This window comes from Dipteris shenzhenensis, chromosome 18, assembly GCF_047967505.1.
Source record: "Dipteris shenzhenensis isolate YYH24624 ecotype China chromosome 18, Dip_SZ_1.0, whole genome shotgun sequence".
Classification (NCBI taxonomy): domain Eukaryota; kingdom Viridiplantae; phylum Streptophyta; class Polypodiopsida; order Gleicheniales; family Dipteridaceae; genus Dipteris; species Dipteris shenzhenensis.
In genome coordinates this window covers 54,684,765-54,705,636 of record NC_141613.1, presented here as the reverse complement: position 1 = coordinate 54,705,636, position 20,872 = coordinate 54,684,765, and the positions used below count along the sequence as shown (strand labels likewise).

General features: G+C 45.2%; 1 protein-coding gene across 3 annotated transcripts in view; it reads left to right on the top strand.

The window, feature by feature from the left end:
* Positions 1–20,872, top strand: part of LOC147891436 (uncharacterized) — a 36,556-nt gene that overhangs the window by 3,706 nt on the left and 11,978 nt on the right. For all 3 annotated transcript variants that reach the window (XM_087389958.1, XM_087389960.1, XM_087389959.1), the window contains exon 4: positions 4,961–5,010. In XM_087389958.1, coding sequence (XP_087246084.1) covers positions 4,961–5,010 — 50 coding nt within the window. The remainder of the gene's footprint in view (positions 1–4,960; positions 5,011–20,872) is intronic.

Genomic DNA, 20,872 nt, shown 5'->3' with positions numbered 1-20,872 from the left:
GTTGACCTTCATACCTCCTCAAAACTAATCTGGGACGCCAGCCTTCCTAGAGTTTTTAAATGTTTTCTTACACCAAAGGTGGTCTCCGAATCTCTTTCACCGATGCTTCTCTTTCTCAGGATCCCCATTTGATGGCAGCATAGATAGACACAAAGCCCATCTTGTTGCAAAAGGGTATGCCCAACAACAAGGCATTGACTTTGAGGAGACCTTTGCTCCCACTTCCAGGATTACTACTATTAGATGTGTCATTGCCATTGCAGCCCATCATCATTGGCAAGTGCACCAGCTTGACATCAAGACTGCCTTTCTTCATGGGGATGTGCAGGAAGAAGTTTATGTGACACAACCTCCTGGCTTTGAGGTTGTTGGCTCTAAAAACAAGGTATGCCGGCTGAGAAAAGCCCTTTATGGTTTGAAGCAGGCACCCCGGGCATGGTATGCTAAAATTCATGCACACTTACTGTCTCTTGGTTTTCAGAATAGCCCCTATATCCGTGGGAGTGGATCTGATTTTTTAGTGCTGATTTTATATGTGGATGACATGCTGATCATGGGCCCTAGTACCCAGCATATTGCAGCTTTCAAGGCTGATTTGCAGCAAGCTTTTGAAATGTCAGACATGGGACAGTTGCACTATTATTTGGGCATTCAATTTGCTCATGTTGAGGGGGGTATCATGATGTCACAGTCCAAGTATATTGGACAGCTCCTTGATCGTTTTCAGTTTGAAAATTGCAAGTCAATCTCTACTCCAGTGGACCGTGGCTTCAAATTTTCAGCTCATGATGGGAGCCCACCATGTGATATCACTCTTTACCAGCAGGCTGTTGGATGTCTCATTTACTTATGCCACACCAGACCTGACTTACAGTATGCAGTATCCCAGCTCAACAGGTTCATGCACATGCCCAGTCCACAGCATTGGCAAGCAGTGAAGAGAGTCTTCAGATATCTCAAAGGCACTTAGGATTTAGCCGTCTTCTATGGTGGTTAGGGTTCACTTACCATGCATGCTTACACGGTTAGTGACTAGGCAGGTTGTTCCGACACCGGAGTGTCACATACCGGCAATTGTTTTTTGCTTAGTAGTTCATGTATCTCTTGGCTCAGCAAAAAGCAACCAACAGTTGCCACATCCAGCTATGAGGCTGAGTATAGTGCATCCTTCCACTACTACAGTAGAGTGTGTCTGGCTTCGACAGTTACTTACAGATCTTGGTATTCGCTAGACATCCTCCACTATGGTCTACATTGACCGCCAGAGTGCTTTGGCCATTGCGTGTAATCCAGTGTTGCACATTGAATTTCACTATCATTATGTTCGAGAGCGGTTGTCAGCAGGAGACATAGAGTTGTCCTACCTACCCACAGAGGACAACATAGCAGATATGTTTACAAAGGCACTTCCTCGTCCCAAGTTCGAAGTCTTTTGACATGCTTTAAACTTGGTTCCCTTTGTTACATGATCTGGCATACCTTGTACATTCATTGGTGGCTATATCCTTTTGGATGAACATGTGCCACCATGACCAGAAAATACCAGGTATTCTGAGACGTTTCTAGAATACTTCAGCCCATACCATGGAGGGGGGTTTGTAGGCCATCTTCTCCCGGTCGTATTGATGCCCTTATGTACCATGTAGCTTTAGTTATTGGCACTTAGGTCACCTAGCACTTTTAGTGTCTTATGACACCTAGTACTAGTGGTACTACTAGGACACTAGGTCCTAGGGTTCTCTTTTATAGTACTTTGTACTTTCATTTTCCTTCTTCTAGTTGATGTGACGGCTTCCACTTCTTCATCAAGGGGACAAGATGATAAAGCAGTTCTTTCAGACCACTGGATCGCGATTGGCAGGATGCAGTTGCTGCGTTTACGGGATCTGCAGGGCATTATGCACACTAATCCACAGGAGATTCTAGAGCAGAGCAAATCACGGTTTTCTACAGGCAGCTCTTTTAGACGGAGAGGATGACTCCAGCTTGCCTTGTGGCCTGTGAGCTAGTTTGGGACCACGTTTTGACGGTAGTCTCGTGGGAGTTGTGCAGGAGTCTGGAGGAGCTTTCACGGAAGATGGCTTGACTCTGGCCTTCTTCTGGGAGATCATTTCCATCCCCTTCGGCCTAGCCTGCCAGGAGATCTTCGACACGGGCTCCCTTCCTCAATCCCTGAGCAAGGGGTGGATTTGTTTGATCCCTAAAGGTGGGAGATAGGTCCGACATTTGGCAGTGGAGACCAATCATCTTGCTTGATACCGCATACAAGATCCTCGCCAAGGTCTTGAGTTTGCGGTTACGGCCTCATCTCACTGACATCATCCATGACACGCAGACCAAGTTTGTTCAGGAGCGCAATATCCTGGACAACATTTTCACATTTTGGGAGGCAGTGGATTGGGCCAGGGAGGAGTCACAGCCTTTGGCAGTCCTTCTCTTGGATTTTAAGAAGGCTTACGACAGGGTGGAGTGGTCTTTCCTGGAGGATACTATGCAGAGGTTGGGTTTCTTGGACAGATTGATTAGAGGAGTTTCTATGCTTTATGCGGGGAGCTCTAGTCAGATGCTTGTCAGTGGACACACGGGCGAGGCCTTTCCTCTCTCGCTCAATCCGTTAGGGCTGTTCCCTCGCTTCCACTTCTCTTGTCTGTGGCAGAGGCTTTGGGCTACTACTTGAGACCGTAGGTGGTAGGCCTCACAGGGTTGAGACTCCCAATCAGAGAGGAGGAGGAGCTGCTAGACTCTAAGTTTGTAGATGACACAGCCTTGTACATAGAGGGCACCACAACGAGCTTGGACAGAGTTGGGGGAGCCCTGGCCATCTACTGTGAGGCCTCGGGTGTGCGGACAATTGGACAAAATCCATCTGTTTCTTCATAGGCTCTGAGGAGACACAGGAGATTGAGACTGGGGGAGTGACTTTGGCTTCCGTTGGATACCGTTGGGCCAGCCAACGAGACACCTCGGATGCCAAGTGGGTATTGATATCACAGCAGAGCAGTGGATTGCCCCGGTCCTCGAGAGTGTTAGGCACAAGCTTCTCTACTGGAGCTCGGCCCAAACTCTCCCTAGCGGGCCGTGCCCTAGTGGCTAACCAAGTCCTCCTTGCCACAGCCTGGTATATCGCCTCCTGCTGGTGCTTTCACAGAGGGTGCATTGGGCAACTCCAACATTTGGTTTGGAATTTCCTTTGGGCAGGATCGGACGGCACGAGGAATACTAGAGCTCGGGTCGCTCGGCAGACAATGATCATGTCGTAGGCATTGGGAGGCTTGGGTATCATTGATCCGGAGATGCAAAGGAGAGCCCTCTTGGGCCAGTTAGTTGTGCGCGGTCTTACCTTGGGCGCACAACCTTGGAAGCTCCTCTTACAGCGAGGGCTTCTCAGGAACACCGCATGCATTGGGGGGCAGTGGCAGCATTCACAGAGATGGATCTTCTGAGAGGCCCCCCTTACGGGGAAGGGTTCCCCCTTGATGAGGAGCCTCCATAGGGTCTGGCAAAGATTAGCAGGGGGCCTCATCTGCGCTCAGTCCCCGTTGCAGAGAGGAGTTCGAGTGTTAGCCTCTCATTTGGCACTCGGAGATCGTTCCAGGTTTTGGACACATCTATGGTCCAGTTTGCAGCCGAGTAAGATATCCTACTTCTTCTGGCTGGCCGCCCACGGAGGCTTGCCCATTGGCCCATGGTTGGAGCAGATGTAGGTAGAGGGGCAGTGCCATTGTTGCTCTGCTAGATTTTTGGAGAACCCTCACTGCCTCTGGAGCTGTCGTAGCGCAGGGAGGATTTGGATGGGAGCCCTCAGGATTATGACCCGCGTATGCAGAGCCTTCAGAGGGACTAACACTTGGGGGATGGTGGCTTGGTTGACTGAGGAAGGTCACGCATTCCAGATTGATGAGGTCTCTCCAGCTTACCGGATACAGGGTTAGAGCATTCAGAGGATAGAGCTCCATGTGGCAGTCCCCCCTGTCCTCATCCCCCTCCGGATGATAGCGTGTGGGAGATAGTAGCCAGCATCACGGCATGGAACGTTTGGGTTGCTCGCTGTAGTTTGGTGATGGGCGAGCATCCGGTTCCACCCTCGGCTACCTTGGTTGCCATCTGGCAGGATATCATCTACACCCTGCGTTCCATCTGGGAGCGTGGGACCCCGGGATCTAGGGCGACTGTTGCGAGATGCTCACGTTTCTGCAAGGCTTGGCCTGTAGGAGTTTTATAAACTTTTACTCTGTGAGGGATTCGCTGGCTGTATAGGATTTTATGACCAACTGATACTAATAGATGGAATTGTTATGTTACAAGAAATAGGGGATGGTGCAGAATTTGGGCCACCAAGAATTTGGGGCTGAGGAGATACAATTTCAGAACCGAAAAATACCTATGGTGCTGGTTGGATGGCATAGGCTTTCTCAATCAAGGGCCACATGGAATTCATTGTCTAGATATAAAGAGCATTCCCAAGTTCTACCATCGAGGACATAGATTCCTGAAGAGGGAAGTAATGTCACATTCTAGTTTGAATGTGCATTCTCTCATATGAAACGGTTGACAAAAGTCTTTAGAGGGACCGTAATGTGATTGTTGTAAGCCGGAACATGTATACTAGTGTACATATGGTAGGGAATTTGTGTACAAATACTATGCACTTTATGATGATGGAGATTGATAATAAAATTTACAATTTCTATAGGAAAGAAGAACTTAAATTACTAACTTGAACTCAAATTACTAACTCGATAATCGGGAAAGGAAAATTCTAAAGTTTGTGGAAGTTTTAGATTTCCAAGTGTTATGAACTGCATTTTTTTAATCTTAGGATTCAGAACCAAATCCCTTTCCACTGTGTATTGTTGTATATTAAGTAACTCTCCATATTTGGTATCTATTTTCTTCAAAATGAATATCAAAGTTTCTTTTATTACGGTTCTCATTGGGAACGTTTTTGCTTTGATGGTAGTTGGAAAAAATGACTTTGCCAGGAAAGAAACCACGCAAGCTGCATTGGGGGTATGTTCTCATTTTCGCTTACAACATTCTTTTGATGTGTCTGATTTTTGTTTTATAAGGGGTTTATTTATTGACGTCAAGGGAAATTTCAGTTTTTGTGTAGTAAAAGTATTTGAAAGATCATACACAAGTAGTAAATTTTATTGCAAAGATGTTAGATCTATGGTAAAAGAGTGGATCAGTATTTAGTATTATCCTCAAGTAAATAGTTTTGTCTTAATTTCTAGAAAAGCATATTGATACAAGATTTTTGTGAGAACGTAACATTCTTTTGGTAGCTCTTGGTAGAATGAGGTATACAACTCCTTTCGTCTGTATCCAATTGATATTTACATTTTAGTTTATATGATATGTTAACATATCAAGTTTCAGCTTTCAAGTAGAAATTCAGATATTTTGCAAAAAAGTGAGGTATCACCTCTTGATAGGTGCGACCTTAGTGTACTCGTTAGAATTCTGAAACCTCTCAGTGCTCCCTTGAGGGGAAGGGGAAAGATTGCTTTGCATAACATTGCGGAATATTGCTTAACTTCATAGATTTTGAAAGAATAGAAACTGAAATGTACAATATTGCTTGAGAATAGATGAGGAACACACGATTACGGAGCCAAGACGCCCGCCCTTCCCACGCCCCCCCCGGTGCCCCTGCCACGACCCCGTTTTCTTCTTCTTCTAGAAGAGGGGGTAGGGGCTGATTAGAGAAAGGGAGTAGAGTGCGTTGGAGAGAGAGAGAGAGAGAGAGAGAGAGAGAGAGAGATTAACGTCCTTGGAAGACCTCACGGGTCTATGGGACAAAATACACACACCAAAAAAGCTACAACATCAGTTAGAGACTGAGAGTCTGTGGGGGAGTACAACAACTCAGCCCCAGGTTATTATGATAGCATAACATAACTACGTTCAGGTATTATGTAAGAGCGATCTGAATAATATCATTTTAAGACTGAGAGTCTTTGGATTTAGGTTTGAAATCTCTTATGAGTGCTTGCCCATCTCGGTAGACTGCCCATTTACCTTCCTTCCTTGCTTCCTTCATTTTGATGAGTTCATTTGCCCGTTGTTTGAGTTGGGTCATAGTGAGCTCTTCAGATATCCAAATCCTAGTACCTTTCAGCTTGTTGGTTTGTCCAAGGATCTTGACCCTTGAGCTTTTTTCTTTGAAGTAAATCTGTGCATGGTTACCCTTTCGAGTGATGAAGCCTATGTCATTCTCATCCCAATCGATTTGTGGTATTGCCTTCTTGAGTTGAATGATCTTGCTCTCATCAATGTGTTCCTCTTCCTCTTCCATTCCAAAACAGCTAAGGAAGCTGTCTTGCAGTCCTCCAATGCGTAAAATCTTCTTGTTATTTACTATGGTTTGCTGCTAGCACTCTTACCTCAGTATAGAGATCACATTTGTCGATCTTGTTGTGTATTGCTGCTGTAATTTCCTGTCCCATGGATTTGAGCTGAGTGTCGACCATTTCTTGGACCTTGACTACGAGCTGTGGTGTCGGAGCCGCGGTGTTGCATTGCTGTAGGACTTCTTGTATTACCTCTTGTTTGCCTTCATTCTTCATTTCTGAAACTATCTTCTCCAAGAGGCATCGTGGAGCTTTGCATCTCTGAGTTCTTGCTGTAGGAAGTAAATCCATTCGTGTGGATCAAGCTTACTGTGAAATTTGTGATAAGTCAGAGCATAGGGGGAAGGCCTCGATGCCATGGCGGCGTAGGATGGCTTCTTGGTGGCTGGAGTCGATGGGAAAGGCTTGGTTTTCGGGAACTCCATATCGAAAAAGACCTGTGCAATCAGCGACCCCTTTATTTGAGCTAACACCTCAGACTGAGCCAAGGGCTCAGCTCAGCCTGAGGTTGGGTTAGCTGGCGAAAACCCCCCCTGTACGACGAGCTATGTAGTAAGCGGCGGTGGAGGGGGGCTAGTGGATGGAGACGCTAGCGGGTGGAGAGGCTAGGCTAGCAGGCGGCAGCGAAAAAAGAGCAGGCGGAGAGGGAGGCTGAGCACTTTTTGGTTTCGACCAATCCGAAGACTTTGTATAAATGGATGCTCAAGTATGTGTGGGTGTGTGGATTTGTATGTGTGAGAGCATACTTTTATACTATGGTCTACACCCACTGTTAGGCGCTGATGACATCAGTGGGGATGTCATAGTAGCTAGTCCTTGCTATGCGTGATGGAGTTTATGGTTTTTAATCTTATGAGTGACTCTCATGAGATTGAAACTACACTATGCTGTGTTTTTAGAGGATGAGTTTGGGAATGTTCCTGGATTCATCTAGTCTGCCGTATTAGCGGACATGCAAATTTCACCTTGTGAAGTTTTCGTCCAAGTTGCGGCCTGCTGGTATTGCGATAATTCTTTCTATCTTAAATGGTGCGTTGCCCTATCAGCTAGATTTAGATTTAGATGCTCGTTTGGGAGAGACTAAAATGAAATCGTTTAGACTTCATAAGCAGTTGTAGCTTGAATGAAGAGATTTGGACTACTTTTTGATTAGCCTTCTCCTTTAGTGCTAGCCTTCGTCATGGCTGAGTTTGCCCTTCACCTCCGGAGTGCTGACAGAAACTCAGTACGAAGACTTTGTATAAATGGATGCTCAAGTATGTGTGGGTGTGTGGATTTGTATGTGTGAGAGCATACTTTTATACTATGGTCTACACCCACTGTTGGGCGCCGATGACGTCAGTGGGGATGTCATAGTAGCTAGTCCCTGCTATGTGTGATGGAGTTTATGGTTTTTAATCTTATGAGTGACTCTCGTGAGATTGAAACTGCACTATGTTGTGTTTTTAGAGGATGAGTTTGGGAATGTTCCTGGATTCATCTAGGTATATGCTTCTGCCATATTAGCGGACATGCAAATTACACCTTGTGAAGTTTTTGTCCAAGTTGCGGCCTGTTGGTATTGCGATAATTCTTTCTATCTTAAATGGTGCGTTGCCCTATCAGCTAGATTTAGATTTAGATGCTCGTTTGGGAGAGACTAAAATGAAATCATTTAGACTTCACAAGAAGTTGTAGCTTGAATGAAGAGATTTGGACTACTTTTTGATTAGCCTTCTCCTTTAGTGCTAGCCTTCGTCATGGCTGAGTTTGCCCTTCAGCTCCGGAGTGCCGACAGAAACTCAGTACGAAGACTTTGTATAAATGGATGCTCAAGTATGTGTGGGTGTGTGGATTTGTATGTGTGAGAGCATACTTTTATACTATGGTCTACACCCACTGTTGGGCGCTGATGACGTCAGTGGGGATGTCATAGTAGCTAGTCCCTGCTATGCGTGATGGAGTTTATGGTTTTTAATCTTATGAGTGACTCTTGTGAGATTGAAATTGCACTATGTTGTGTTTTTAGAGGATGAGTTTGGGAATGTTGCTGGATTCATCTAGGTATAGGCGAGGCTGAGCGACGGAGGCTGAACGGGGGAGGCTGAGTGGAGCGGAGAGGCGAGGCTGAGCAGCGGAGAGAGAGAGAGAGAGAGAGAGAGAGAGAGAGTCATATTAACATCTGCGGGAGGCCGAGGCCTCACGGGCCTATGGGACAAGAAGCAAAATGTCAAGATGACTTACATCATCTGGATAAACCAGAGATTCGAGGAGTGCACATGGCATCTTAGCTGGATTATTATAACACACATTTACATACTAAATCTATAATTGTAAAAATGGCCTCCACAGTATCAGTTTAAGACAAAGAGTCTTTGGGTTTAGATTTGAATTCTCTAATCAAAGCTACTCCATCTCGGTATACAGCCCGTTTACCAGCTTTACATGCATCTTTAACTTTAGTAAGCTCAATATTCCTCTGTTGGGGTGCGTTTCTTGGATATCCAAATCCTTGTGCTGTCACCACAATGTAAATATCCTAAGTCAAAGTACAGTTGACCATTTATTTGATCATAATTAAAGAGTTTTATATGTGTTAATTACGGTCAAAGAGTTATTTTAATGGTCAAAGGATTGACTACGGTCAAAGATACTTGACTCTAGTCAAGTAAACCTGACTACGGTCAGAGAGTGTTGACTTCGGTCAACAAGACTTGGTATGCGCCAAGAGGGGTTAACCCCGGTTAACCAAGATGTGCCAACCTCGGTTGAAGAGACTTGGCTATAATTAAGGCGCCTTGACCTTGGGTCGAAGCTCTTTAATTATAATCAAGAGTGTTGACTCCGGTCAACCAGAGAAAATATATATATATTTATATATATATATATATATATATTTGTTTAGATGTGCACATGTGTTCAGTGGGGACGCCCACCGTGACTAGGATTAGTCCACCGTGTGTTATTTGCATGCAAAGCGCTAACAATTAATGGGTACCATGGTGGTGCGCTTTAATTAATTGTTGCAGGTACTAGGAAGGATTATTTTTCCTAAGCGAAATGGGAGCCTGACAAGCATCCAGGAAGCGGTTCGTGTGACCGAGAGCTTTGAAGACTTCAGAATGGCCCTTAGAGGCTTGTAATAGGTTTTAGTCTAGATTTTAGACAAGTGGCATGTTGCCAATTTGAATGGGGCTTGAAGCTCTTGTAAAAGAAGAATTCTTTTCATGTTTTACAGAGAGAGACTTACGAGACAGCTTGAAGCTGAACTTCTGTAATAGATTTTCTGAAATGAATAAAGACCTTGGGGGGGGTCCAGCCCGACAAATTGTCCTGGGCCCTAGTGTATGTCCAGAGAGAGGGAGTGAGGGAGAGCCTTTGGAGAGCTAATCTCCGTCGTAGAAATAAAGCCAAAGCTGTTTCGTCGACTACGGTTGTATTGGTATCAGAGCTTGGCTTCACAGTTTCTTTAAACTGTGACGATCCAAGAGACAAGGAGAGAAAGAAAGCATGGACCCACCGTGACCTTGTATTGGTACGGGGTAAGTGTGACGTGCAGGCGCAAGTATATCTAGGCAAAGGAGGTAGTCGCCAAAATTGACGAAAACTAGAAAGCCTGAGCGAATCTGGTTTTAGTAGTACAAGCAATCGACGCAAGCATTAGTTACGGGATTTTATACGGAGAACTCGTCGTGAGCAGAAGATTTTGTCCATCGCCTGGAGCTTCCGATGCTATGCGTCAAGTTGCAAGTATAGACTATCAGGAGATGTAGTTTCGCCACATATGGTCAGGCGTGGAGAAGGTGCGAAGGAGCAGATCCTGAAGACGGAGATTTTTGGCCGGACTTCGTATTCGTGCGACGCTGACGGACGTGCGCGACGAATTTCGATTCTGCCAGCCAAGGTTTAACCTTAGGCTGACGTGGCAACCAGCAGGGCAGATGATGTGGCACAGGTGTACATGTGGCATGCACAGAGCTGACGTGGCAGATACGTGTGGATGCTGACGTGGCAGCATGTGCAGGGTGATGACGTGGCAGTACACGTGGCATCCAGATCAGAGCTGACGTGGCACACTGACACGTGGCAGCCAGGCTGGCAGACCTGTGGTTAGTGTGACCTTGTTCAAGTTAACTGCAGTTAGCTGACCCTGGTTAGGGATTTGGTCAGAGGACAGCCTAACCAGACTGGACTGGTGCAGTTAACCAGTTTGGTTAAGTTAGTGGCCAAGTTACAGACTAACTAGTCTGTCAATGTAACCAGACCAGAACAGAACTGATCTGGTTAGTGTAACCAGCCCGTTACCTTATCCAGTTACTGTTCCAAAAATTTAAAAAAAAAAAAAAAGACAGTTGCAGAGACAGTTTTGGCTATCAATTTTTACTTGCCTGTCAGACTTTTACTGTCAGAAAAGTAGCAGAAAACCAGAGAAAAGCAGAGAAAACAGAGATTTGCAGAAAAAGGAGTATGCATGCCTTTGAGCAGTAAAAAGAGGGAAAAACAGATGCCTTTTGAAGCCATCTACAGCAGCCAGAAAAGGGCAATATAGTTGATAATGCTTTGGCAACTGTGTGGGTATATGCCTTGAACTGACAGCCAGTACTGGCATAGATTGTGAATGCAAAACACCTCTTGTTGAGGTACCTTTTTCTGTTGGAAAAGCAAAGGTAGTGTGCATTAGTTACTTGCACAGTGTGAGAAAATCTGCAGATCTCAGAATATGGATCAATCACCTATCCAGTGGGATTCTCAAGATAGGGATGTGCATCCAAGACAGAGGAATGTGCCACAAACTCAACAAGAATTTGAACAAATGGTACGCACTCGTATACAAGAGCTGGAAAATCTTAAAAGGGATCCCAGGGCTCAGCATTTGTTTCCAGCAGAAGCTATGCCTAATCCAGTATATGACGTGCCAATGCCAGAGGCACACTCTCGTGTACAGTCTGAGAGAGAGAGATCTCATAGATCTCATAGGAGACGGTCCCATAGTAAAAAGAGATCGAGGCGTCATCACCGATCTCCTAGTCCATCACCGTCTACCTCCAGTTCGACTTCTGTGTCTTCTTCTTTCTTATCAGATAAACCATCTAGGAAAAGAAGGAAACACGAGAAGTCTGGGAAGAGAAAGTCTTCCAAAGCGACAAAGAGGGAGGAAAATCTGTTAAGTTTATGACCTACAATGGACAGTATGGTCATACAGACAAAGCATTGCAGTTTATCAGACAGTTTGATGCTGCATTCGGTACTGAGAAATTTTCAGAATCCTCCAAGTTAAGAATGGTCAGCCTACACTTAACAGCAACGGCTAGTGCATGGTGGAGTGCACTGACCACAGATGGATCAGCCCCAAGAAAGTGGAAGGGCTTCAAGAAAGCCTTCTACCAGCAGTTCATGCCTAAACAGTTTAGAGACCATGTTCTTCAAGATTGGGACAGCTTGCACATGGATGCAGGAGATACAGTGGATGGGTACAACCAAAAGTTTTGGGATGCTTATTTGCAGGTTGCACCGTTCAAAAAGATCTCCAAAGGCACCCAGATGAGGAAGTACAGAGCAGGTCTCACTCCAAGAATTCAGGCAGTAGTGAATGCTTTGGGGGCAAAGAATATTCAAGATCTTATGCATTCAGCCTCAGTAGCGAGTCTTGTGCCGCTACAAGATCCATCTACAGTGCCATCCTTGCATGCAGGACGTGCTGATAAAAAGAAAACTAATTTTCAAAAATCAGAAAAGAAAGAGTCCCCTAAGGCTGAAAAGAAAGGGTTTCAGCCTCAGAAGCCGAGGGGTACTCAGTTCTCGAAGACCTATAAGGGCAAATCTCTATTTACCCCTGAACAGATAGCGGAATTCCGTAGAGATGGGAAATGCTTCAGGTGCGGTAAAGAGGGGCATGTGGCTGCCCAGTGCCCAGAAAAGCCTTCAACGTCGAAGGGAAAAGAGGCAGAGAAGCCACGAGGACCGCAAAAGCCAATGGCGGGGGGAATTCCTGATATACTAGGTCATGCTTTGAACCCAGAAGAACGAGAATTGCTGCTATCATGGGGCAAAGTTAGAGACCAGCAAGCGCTAATTTTATTTGATCCAGGGGCTACTGATAATTTCATATCAGAGGATCTAGCCCTGAGGCTGGGAATAAAGACGGAAGAGCTAGGCAGGGCTTTGGATGCCGATCAAATGTTTTGTGGGAATCCTGTGCCAGTTACTCCCTTGATAGGGAAGCTCCGTCTTCATATTCAGAGTTATGTGGATCAGGAAGACTTCTTCATTTCTCCACTGAAACATTATGATGTAGTTTTGGGGATGCCTTGGTTTCACCGCAAGGCAGTGAAGTTGACTCTTCCTGAAAGAGTGCTGGAATTTGTACATAGGGGGAAAAATCAGCGTGTAGTTGCCAGGAATAAAGGGGACACTATCCCCATTGTATCTGATGTTTCATGCGGTAAAGCAATAAAGTCTGCAATTTCTGCGTACATGGTTTTTGTAAAAGAAAAAGAGAATGATATGCATGCTGAAATGAATGATGCAGACAAAGATAGGTTTCAGTTTCTGGTAAACTTTAAAGATTGCTTTTCTGATGTTTTGCCAGGGGAGTTACCCCCAGAGAGACCAGAAGATCATCAGATAGAGTTAATGCCTGGTAGTGAGCCACCAAACAGACCCCCTTATAGAGTCAGTGCGACTCAGAGAGAGGAGATTATGGCTCAGGTACAGGACTTGCTGTCCAAAGGGTTGATTCAGCCCAGCTCGTCTCTTTTTTGTTAGTACAGAAGAAAGATGGTTCATTCCGTATGTGCGTCGATTATCGCGCACTGAACAAAATGACCATCAAGAATAGATTCCCTATTCCGCGTATTGATGATGTCCTGGATCAGTTAAATGGAGCTTCAGTTTTCAGCAGGGTAGACTTGAAGAGTGGCTACCACCAAGTGAGGATACAGCCTCAGGATGTGCACAAGACAGCATTCCGCACTACATTTGGGTTGTATGAATACTTAGTGATGCCTTTTGGGTTGACAAATGCTTCAGCCACATTCAATAGAATGATGGATCGCATCTTCCGGAAGTACAGGAATTTTACGGGTACTTTCTTTGATGATATCTTAGTTTTTTCTAAGACAGAGGAAGAGCACAGAGAACATCTTGCTATAGTGTTTCAAGAGCTGAGAAATCATCAGCTCTATGCAAACAGCAAGAAAAGTGAGTTCTTCTTGGAAGAAATCCACTATCTGGGGCATATAATATCCAAGAATGGGATACAAATGGATCCAGCGAAGATCCGTGCCATTCAGGAATGGCCAGAGCTGAAAACTGTGCATGAAGTTCGAAGCTTCTTAGGCTTGTGTTCTTACTACAGAAGGTTTATCAGACATTTTGCTGATATCGCAGCTCCATTACATGACCTCACTAAGAAAAATGCAGCCTTCACATGGGGATTATCACAGAAGAAAGCATTCAATACACTCAAGGAAAAGTTGACTACAGAGCCTATCCTGGTAGTTCCGGATCTGTATCAGTCTTTTGATGTAGATTGCGATGCTTGTGGAGAATGTGTTGGGGCTGCATTGCATCAGAATGGTCATGTAGTAGCCTATGAAAGCAGACGACTTCGGGATGCGGAAAGATATTTAGGAATCTATGAGAAAGAGTTATTGGCTGTAATTCATGCCATCCATACATGGAAACATTATCTTTTGGGTGCAGATTTTACTGTCAAAACAGATCACCAAAGTCTGAAATACTTTTTGACTCAGACCAAGCTTTCAGAGAAGCATATGAAATGGGCAAACATGCTGTCAATGTATCATTTTCAGATTGTCCATACCCCAGGAATTCGGAACAGAGTGGCAGATGCCTTGTCCCGAAGACCCCAGGTCAATAATGTGACTATTGCTTATCATCAGGACCTGGAAGGCATGAGGGAGCAATATGCTCATGATTCTGATTTTGGTGAAATTTTACAGCAGATGCAAGAAGGGCAATCCACCAGTCACTATTCCCTGAAAGATGGGTATTTAATGAAAGATGATTGCCTATGCATCACCCAGGAGATGAGGAAAAAGATTTTAGGGGAATGCCATGCACCTCCCTATGCTGGACATATAGGAATTACAGCAACCACTCTAGCACTAGAGAGGTATTTCTTTTGGCCAGGAATGCGGAAAGATATACATCAGTTTGTTACTGAATGCCTTACGTGTCAGAAAATGAAGTATGAAAGACAGAAGGCACCTGGCCTACTTATGCCTCTTCCCGTGCCTCAGGCACCATGGGAAAATATTACAATGGACTTTATTTTTGATTTGCCGAGATCAAAGTCAGGGAATGATGGGATTTGGACTATCATTGATAGATTCAGCAAGCAAGCTCATTTCATTCCGGTTCGCAAAACCATAAAGGCAGATCATATGGCTAAGCTGTTCATGGCACAGATCTTTAAACATCATGGTATGCCTAAGTCCATTGTTAGTGATCGAGATCCCAGAATGACCAGTCTATTCTGGAGAGCTTTATTTGATAACATGGGGACGAATCTGAATTTTTCTTCTTCTTTCCATCCCCAGACAGATGGTCAAAGTGAAGTAGCAAATTCTACCATTTTGGATATGCTGAAATGCTACGTGGGTGACCAAAGTTCAGACTGGGAAAAGTACCTACCGTTAGTAGAGTTTGCTTACAATAATACAGTACATAGCTCTACAGGGAAAGCCCCTTTTGAAGTCATATATGGGAAGGTGATTTTGCCACCTATACTAAGGACTAAGGATGAAATATTTGCAGCTGATCAGCTTGTAAGAGACCTCCAGACAGCTTACAGCCAAGTCCGGACAGCAATTGAAAGGTCTCAAGAGAAACATAAAAGAGCTGCAGATAAACATAGGAGACAGTTGGATCTCAAGGAAGGGGACTGGGTACTTTTAAGGTTTGAAAAAGCTAGGCTCCGCAAGTTTAAAGGCAAACAGAAAGTGTATGCAAAGTTATCTCCCAGATATTATGGCCCTTTCAGGGTTACAGAGAGAATAAATGAGGTTGCATACAGATTAGCATTGCCAGAGCATTGGAGGATTCACAATGCATTCCATGTGAGTCTTCTAAAGAAATTTCAGGGACCAGAGCCTACAGAACCAGTATCAGAAGATCCACCAGAAGTGGATGAGCTGGAGGAAGTCCTTCAGCCAGAGCAAATTGTGTACCATACTGTACGTAAAGGCCCTCAGGGTAAGGAATTTTGCAGGTATCTTGTAAAATTCAAGAATTATACGGCATTAGATGCCAAGTGGATGAACGAAGACATGTTATCCGATCATCCACAGCTTTTGGATGTTTACAAGGAAGCTTTTCAGTTGCGGTCAACTGAATAGAAGCCGAGGGGATGTCACCACAATGTAAATATCCTAAGTCAAAGTACAGTTGACCATTTATTTGATCATAATTAAAGAGTTTTATATGTGTTAATTACGGTCAAAGAGTTATTTTAATGGTCAAAGGATTGACTACGGTCAAAGATACTTGACTCTAGTCAAGTAAACCTGACTACGGTCAGAGAGTGTTGACTTCGGTCAACAAGACTTGGTATGCGCCAAGAGGGGTTAACCCCGGTTAACCAAGATGTGCCAACCTCGGTTGGAGAGACTTGGCTATAATTAAGGCGCCTTGACCTTGGGTCGAAGCTCTTTAATTATAATCAAGAGTGTTGACTCCGGTCAACCAGAGAAAATATATATATATATATTTATATATATATATATATTTGTTTAGATGTGCACATGTGTTCAGTGGGGACGCCCACCGTGACTAGGATTAGTCCACCGTGTGTTATTTGCATGCAAAGCGCTAACAATTAATGGGTACCATGGTGGTGCGCTTTAATTAATTGTTGCAAGTACTAGGAAGGATTATTTTTCCTAAGCGAAATGGGAGCCTGACAAGCATCCAGGAAGCGGTTCGTGTGACCGAGAGCTTTGAAGACTCCAGAATGGCCCTTAGAGGCTTGTAATAGGTTTTAGTCTAGATTTTAGACAAGTGGCATGTTGCCAATTTGAATGGGGCTTGAAGCTCTTGTAAAAGAAGAATTCTTTTCATGTTTTACAGAGAGAGACTTACGAGACAGCTTGAAGCTGAACTTCTGTAATAGATTTTCTGAAATGAATAAAGACCTTGGGGGGGGTCCAGCCCGACAAATTGTCCTGGGCCCTAGTGTATGTCCAGAGAGAGGGAGTGAGGGAGAGCCTTTGGAGAGCTAATCTCCGTCGTAGAAATAAAGCCAAAGCTGTTTCGTCAACTACGGTTGTATGTGCCCTTCAGCTTGTTTGTCTGTCGTAGAATCTGAGTTCTTTCCGCCTTCTCATTAAAACACACATGTACCTGCATTCCATTCTGAGAGACACAGCTGATATCATTTTCATCCAACTCTACTTGTGGTATTTCTTTCTTGAGGCATGTAATCTTTTCATCCTCTGTGTTTCCCCCTTCGTCATGAAAGCAATCTTTGGGCAGCCCTCCGATGCGTAGTATCTTCTTATTATGCACTCTGGCCTGCTGCTCTTTTACTTTTGTGTAGAGGCTTCTTTATTGAGTTTGCTAATGGCAACAGTGATCATCTCTTCCTTGGCTAAGCTTACCTGAGTGTTGATCATTTCCTTGACCTTGGAAACAAGTATTGGTGCTGGTGGAGATGTGTTGCATTGCTCCAGAACTTCTGCAATAATTTCCTACTCGTCTTTGCTCTCCATCTCGTTCAGCTCTTTCTACTAAGAGCTGCAACTAGAAGCCTGATCTCTCTAACTTCTTGTTCCAGATGATAAATGTGTTCGTGAGGGTCTGATCTGATCCTTCGCTTGTAGGTCAGAGCATAGTGTTGCTGCAATAGTGGAATACGAGGTCTTGTTGGCTGGAGTAGAGGCAAATAGCTTTGTTTTGGGTAAATCCATATTGGCCTTCCTAAACTTGGAGGCCCTCTGTTGAATCTAACCCCCAGAGTTGGGCCAAGGGCTCAGCCCAACCGGGGGTGGCCTAAAAGATACGCCTGCCTGCAACCCTCCTGTTTGTTGATGCTGGTGCCCGAAATAAACTGTGTTGCGTGTACGGACTGTATGGTGGGATGTGTACGAACTGTACGACAAGCTGTGTACGGCGTTGTACGGCAGACTGTGTATGGAAATTTAGATGTCACCATTTGGGACTTCTCTTAAGAAAATAAAGAGTAATCTCTATTAGAATTGACTTCGGTGTCAAAGAATGGTGAAGTTGGTTAACCAAGAATAAGTTTTATTGTTTTTACTTTTGCTTTGCATTGGTAAAAAGAGAATTGTGGGGACACTCACAATAGTCCAAGAACTAGAATCCATGCAAAAGTGTTGGTTTTTGTTTGTGGCAATGCGTAGGACCAAGTGGAGTGCAAAAAGGCCCTAGAGTTAAGGGAAAAGTGCAAAAAGCAGGTCCTACAAGGCAAAAACCACCAAGATGTGGGCGCGTACTTTATGGAGGACTCCACAAGGCCAAATCAACAAGAATTCCATCGCAATTTCCAAGAAAAGCCCCCTAAAGCTGATTTTAGGGAAAGCTTAGCTTTCTAAGAAAAGTATGCTTAATTTAGTCTTAGGAAAAAGCTAAAAGCTAGTCCGCTCCCCTCACCCGCTCCCTCTACCCCCCTCCCCTCACCCGCTCCCTCTACCCTGCTCCCCTCACCTGCTCCTTGCCTCAGCCCTCCCTCTACCCCGCTCCCTCCCCCCCGCCTCTACACCCCTCTCCTCTACCCGCTCCCTACCCCCACCTCTACCCCCTTCTCTCCTCTCCCGCTCAGCCCGCCCCCTCCCCTCCCAGCCCGCTCCCCCTTCCTTGCTCCCCCGCTCCTTGCCTCAGCCCTCCCTCTACCCCGCTCCCTACCCCCCGCCTCTACCCGCCTCCCCTCTACCCACTTCCTTCCCCCCGCCTCTACCTCTCGCTTCTACCTCCCTTCCCTCTTCTACCCTCTCCTCTACCCCGCTCCCTCCCCCCCGCTTCAGCCCTTTCCTCTACCCCCTCTCCTCTCCCTGGTTCCCTATCCCTCCGCCTCAGCCCTCTCCTCTACCCCCCTCCTCTTCTTCCTGTCTCGCCCCTCTTCCTTCTCCCGCAGCATTTTTTTGGAGCGGACCGGAGCCTCAAAAGTGTCCGAGTCGGCCTCCTCACCTCGATTGGCGATGGATATTCCGTCAGCCAATCCTACTCCACCTCCACTGGCCGCGAAAACTATTACTTTTTCTAAAGACGAGTTGCAACAGCTCAAGAAGGACGTAGGGATTGAATGCTCTACCACGTTGCTTGCACACATCTTCGGGTCTCACCCTTCCAGATCTCAAGCCAGAGACTGGATGCTTGCGGCTCTCCCCCAGACCTCACTCCACGATTATTAGATGTTCGTCTTCTGGGACGAGGTTTTTTCTAGGTTGTTTTTGACACTCCAGAGGCTACGAGCACAGTGCTCAAAGCTGAGTTTTTACGTCTGGGACACAAGATCTTCTTTGACGCCTTTGATATTGGTTTTGACCCAGTGGAGGTAGATAAGGAAATCTTTTCACTCTTCATCAGATTTCCCAGGCTTCCCCAGGTTGACCATCGACTTCTTTTTGTTATTGGGGATTCGCCTTTATATGTCTTCTGAGGCTGAAACCCTTTCTTCTCAACCTTGGGATACTCTTTCTTTTCTGATTTTGAAAAATCAGGTTTCTTCCTTTCAGTACCTTCTGCTTGCAAGGATGGCACTGTGGCTGGATCTTGTATCTGCACGAGATTGGCTACTGAAGCTGAATGCATAATGTCTTGGATGTTCTTTGCCCTCAGAGCATTCACCACTGCGTCATCCATAATCTCTCACGCCACGTCAGCCTTGCAAATTTGCCATGTCATCTTTCCTGTTTGGCGAACGTCACGTGAAGGATTCACTTCGCGGGAAGGTGTCTCATTGTGTAGTGATCTCCGTCGCCAAAAATCCATCAGACGCACTATTCTCTAGTAGAGGCGTATTTACTCCATTCTCTGGTAAAGATGCGTCAGGTCCGTCTCAAACAGCAAAGCTTAACGGAGGTTCCTGTCGACCAGCGTAGCTCTCCGTCCAAAAATCTTTGCATACGCAGATGGTTCTGTTGGCCTACAAGCACCGTTCGCCTCAAGACATCTTTAAGTATTCCGTCCGGTGACAAGCGCCATCACGACTTCTTGACTCACGGGTGTGGCGCCGTTTGGTATTTGTTAAGAGGTAGATAGGGACAGAGGCCTGAGCGTGGCTGTTTCCACAGAGCAGAAGACTTGGATAAAACTTGAAATAGACCAACGCTCCTCCGATTAAACGTCAACAGAACCAGGCGGAAATTTCATCGTCTCCTGGCTCTTGCTTCCGCTTGAATACGGTAATCTGAAGTCCAGCATAGGACACTTCCTTTCGTCACACGCGAGGGATGAGGTCATTACTTCTTTGGGCCGTCATTGTTTGAGAAAGCCGTGAATCTGGCTCTGATACCAATGAAACCTCGAAGGTAAATTACTGCAAAAACACACTTTAAAGCTCTCCCTCTCTCGCTCTCTCTACAGATACACTAGGGCCCAGGACAATGGTCGGGCTGGACCTCCCCGACGGTTTTTATTCATGAGAGAATTTGAGTACACAGTTCAGCGTAGAGCTGCTTGTAAAAATCCAAAACGTGAATCAAGTGTTACAAGAACTTCAAGCTCATTCTAAAATGGCAACATGCCACCTGTCTAAAATCTAGACTAAGTCCTATTACATGCCTCTGAGGGCAATTTCTGGGATCTTCGTAGCAGTTGGTCACGCGGGTGGCCTCCGAAATGCTTGCTATGCTCCAAATTGCTTGGGTCTTTAGCTCCTCATAGTACTTGTAACAATTAATTAAAATGCACCACCATGGCACCCATTAATTGTTAGCGCTTTACATGCAAAAATAATAAACTGTGGACTAATCCTAGTCACGGTGGGCGTCCCCACTAAACACGTGCACACATAACAAATATATAAATATATTTATTCTCTGGTTGACCGAAGTCAACGCTCTTGATCATGATTAAGGGCCTTTGACCAAGGGTTGAGACGCCTTAATCATAGTCAAGTCTCTCCAACCAAAGTTGGCACATCTTGGTTAACCGCAGTTAACCTTCTTGGTATAAACCAAGTCTTCTTGACCGAAGTCAAGTATCTTTCACCGTAGTCAATTCTTTGACCAATAGAAGAACTCTTTTGACTATAATTAACCTAGATGGAAAATTCTTTAATTATGATCAAATAAATGGTCAGCTGTACTTTGACTTAGGATATTTACATTGTGGTGACAGCAAGCTGCAAATTCAGGCAAAAAATGACAGCCATGCTCTGCAAAGGTGAATGCCAAATGGGCTGCTCAAACACTGAGCCAAAAGCAAAAGTGTGTCCCCAAGTTTGCCTACAGATAGACGAACTACAAATCTGCAAATGTCTATGCAACAAGCCTGCAAAATGACTGCCTTAAATGTCTGCAAAAATCTGCTCCAATGTACCTGGAATCAAGTCC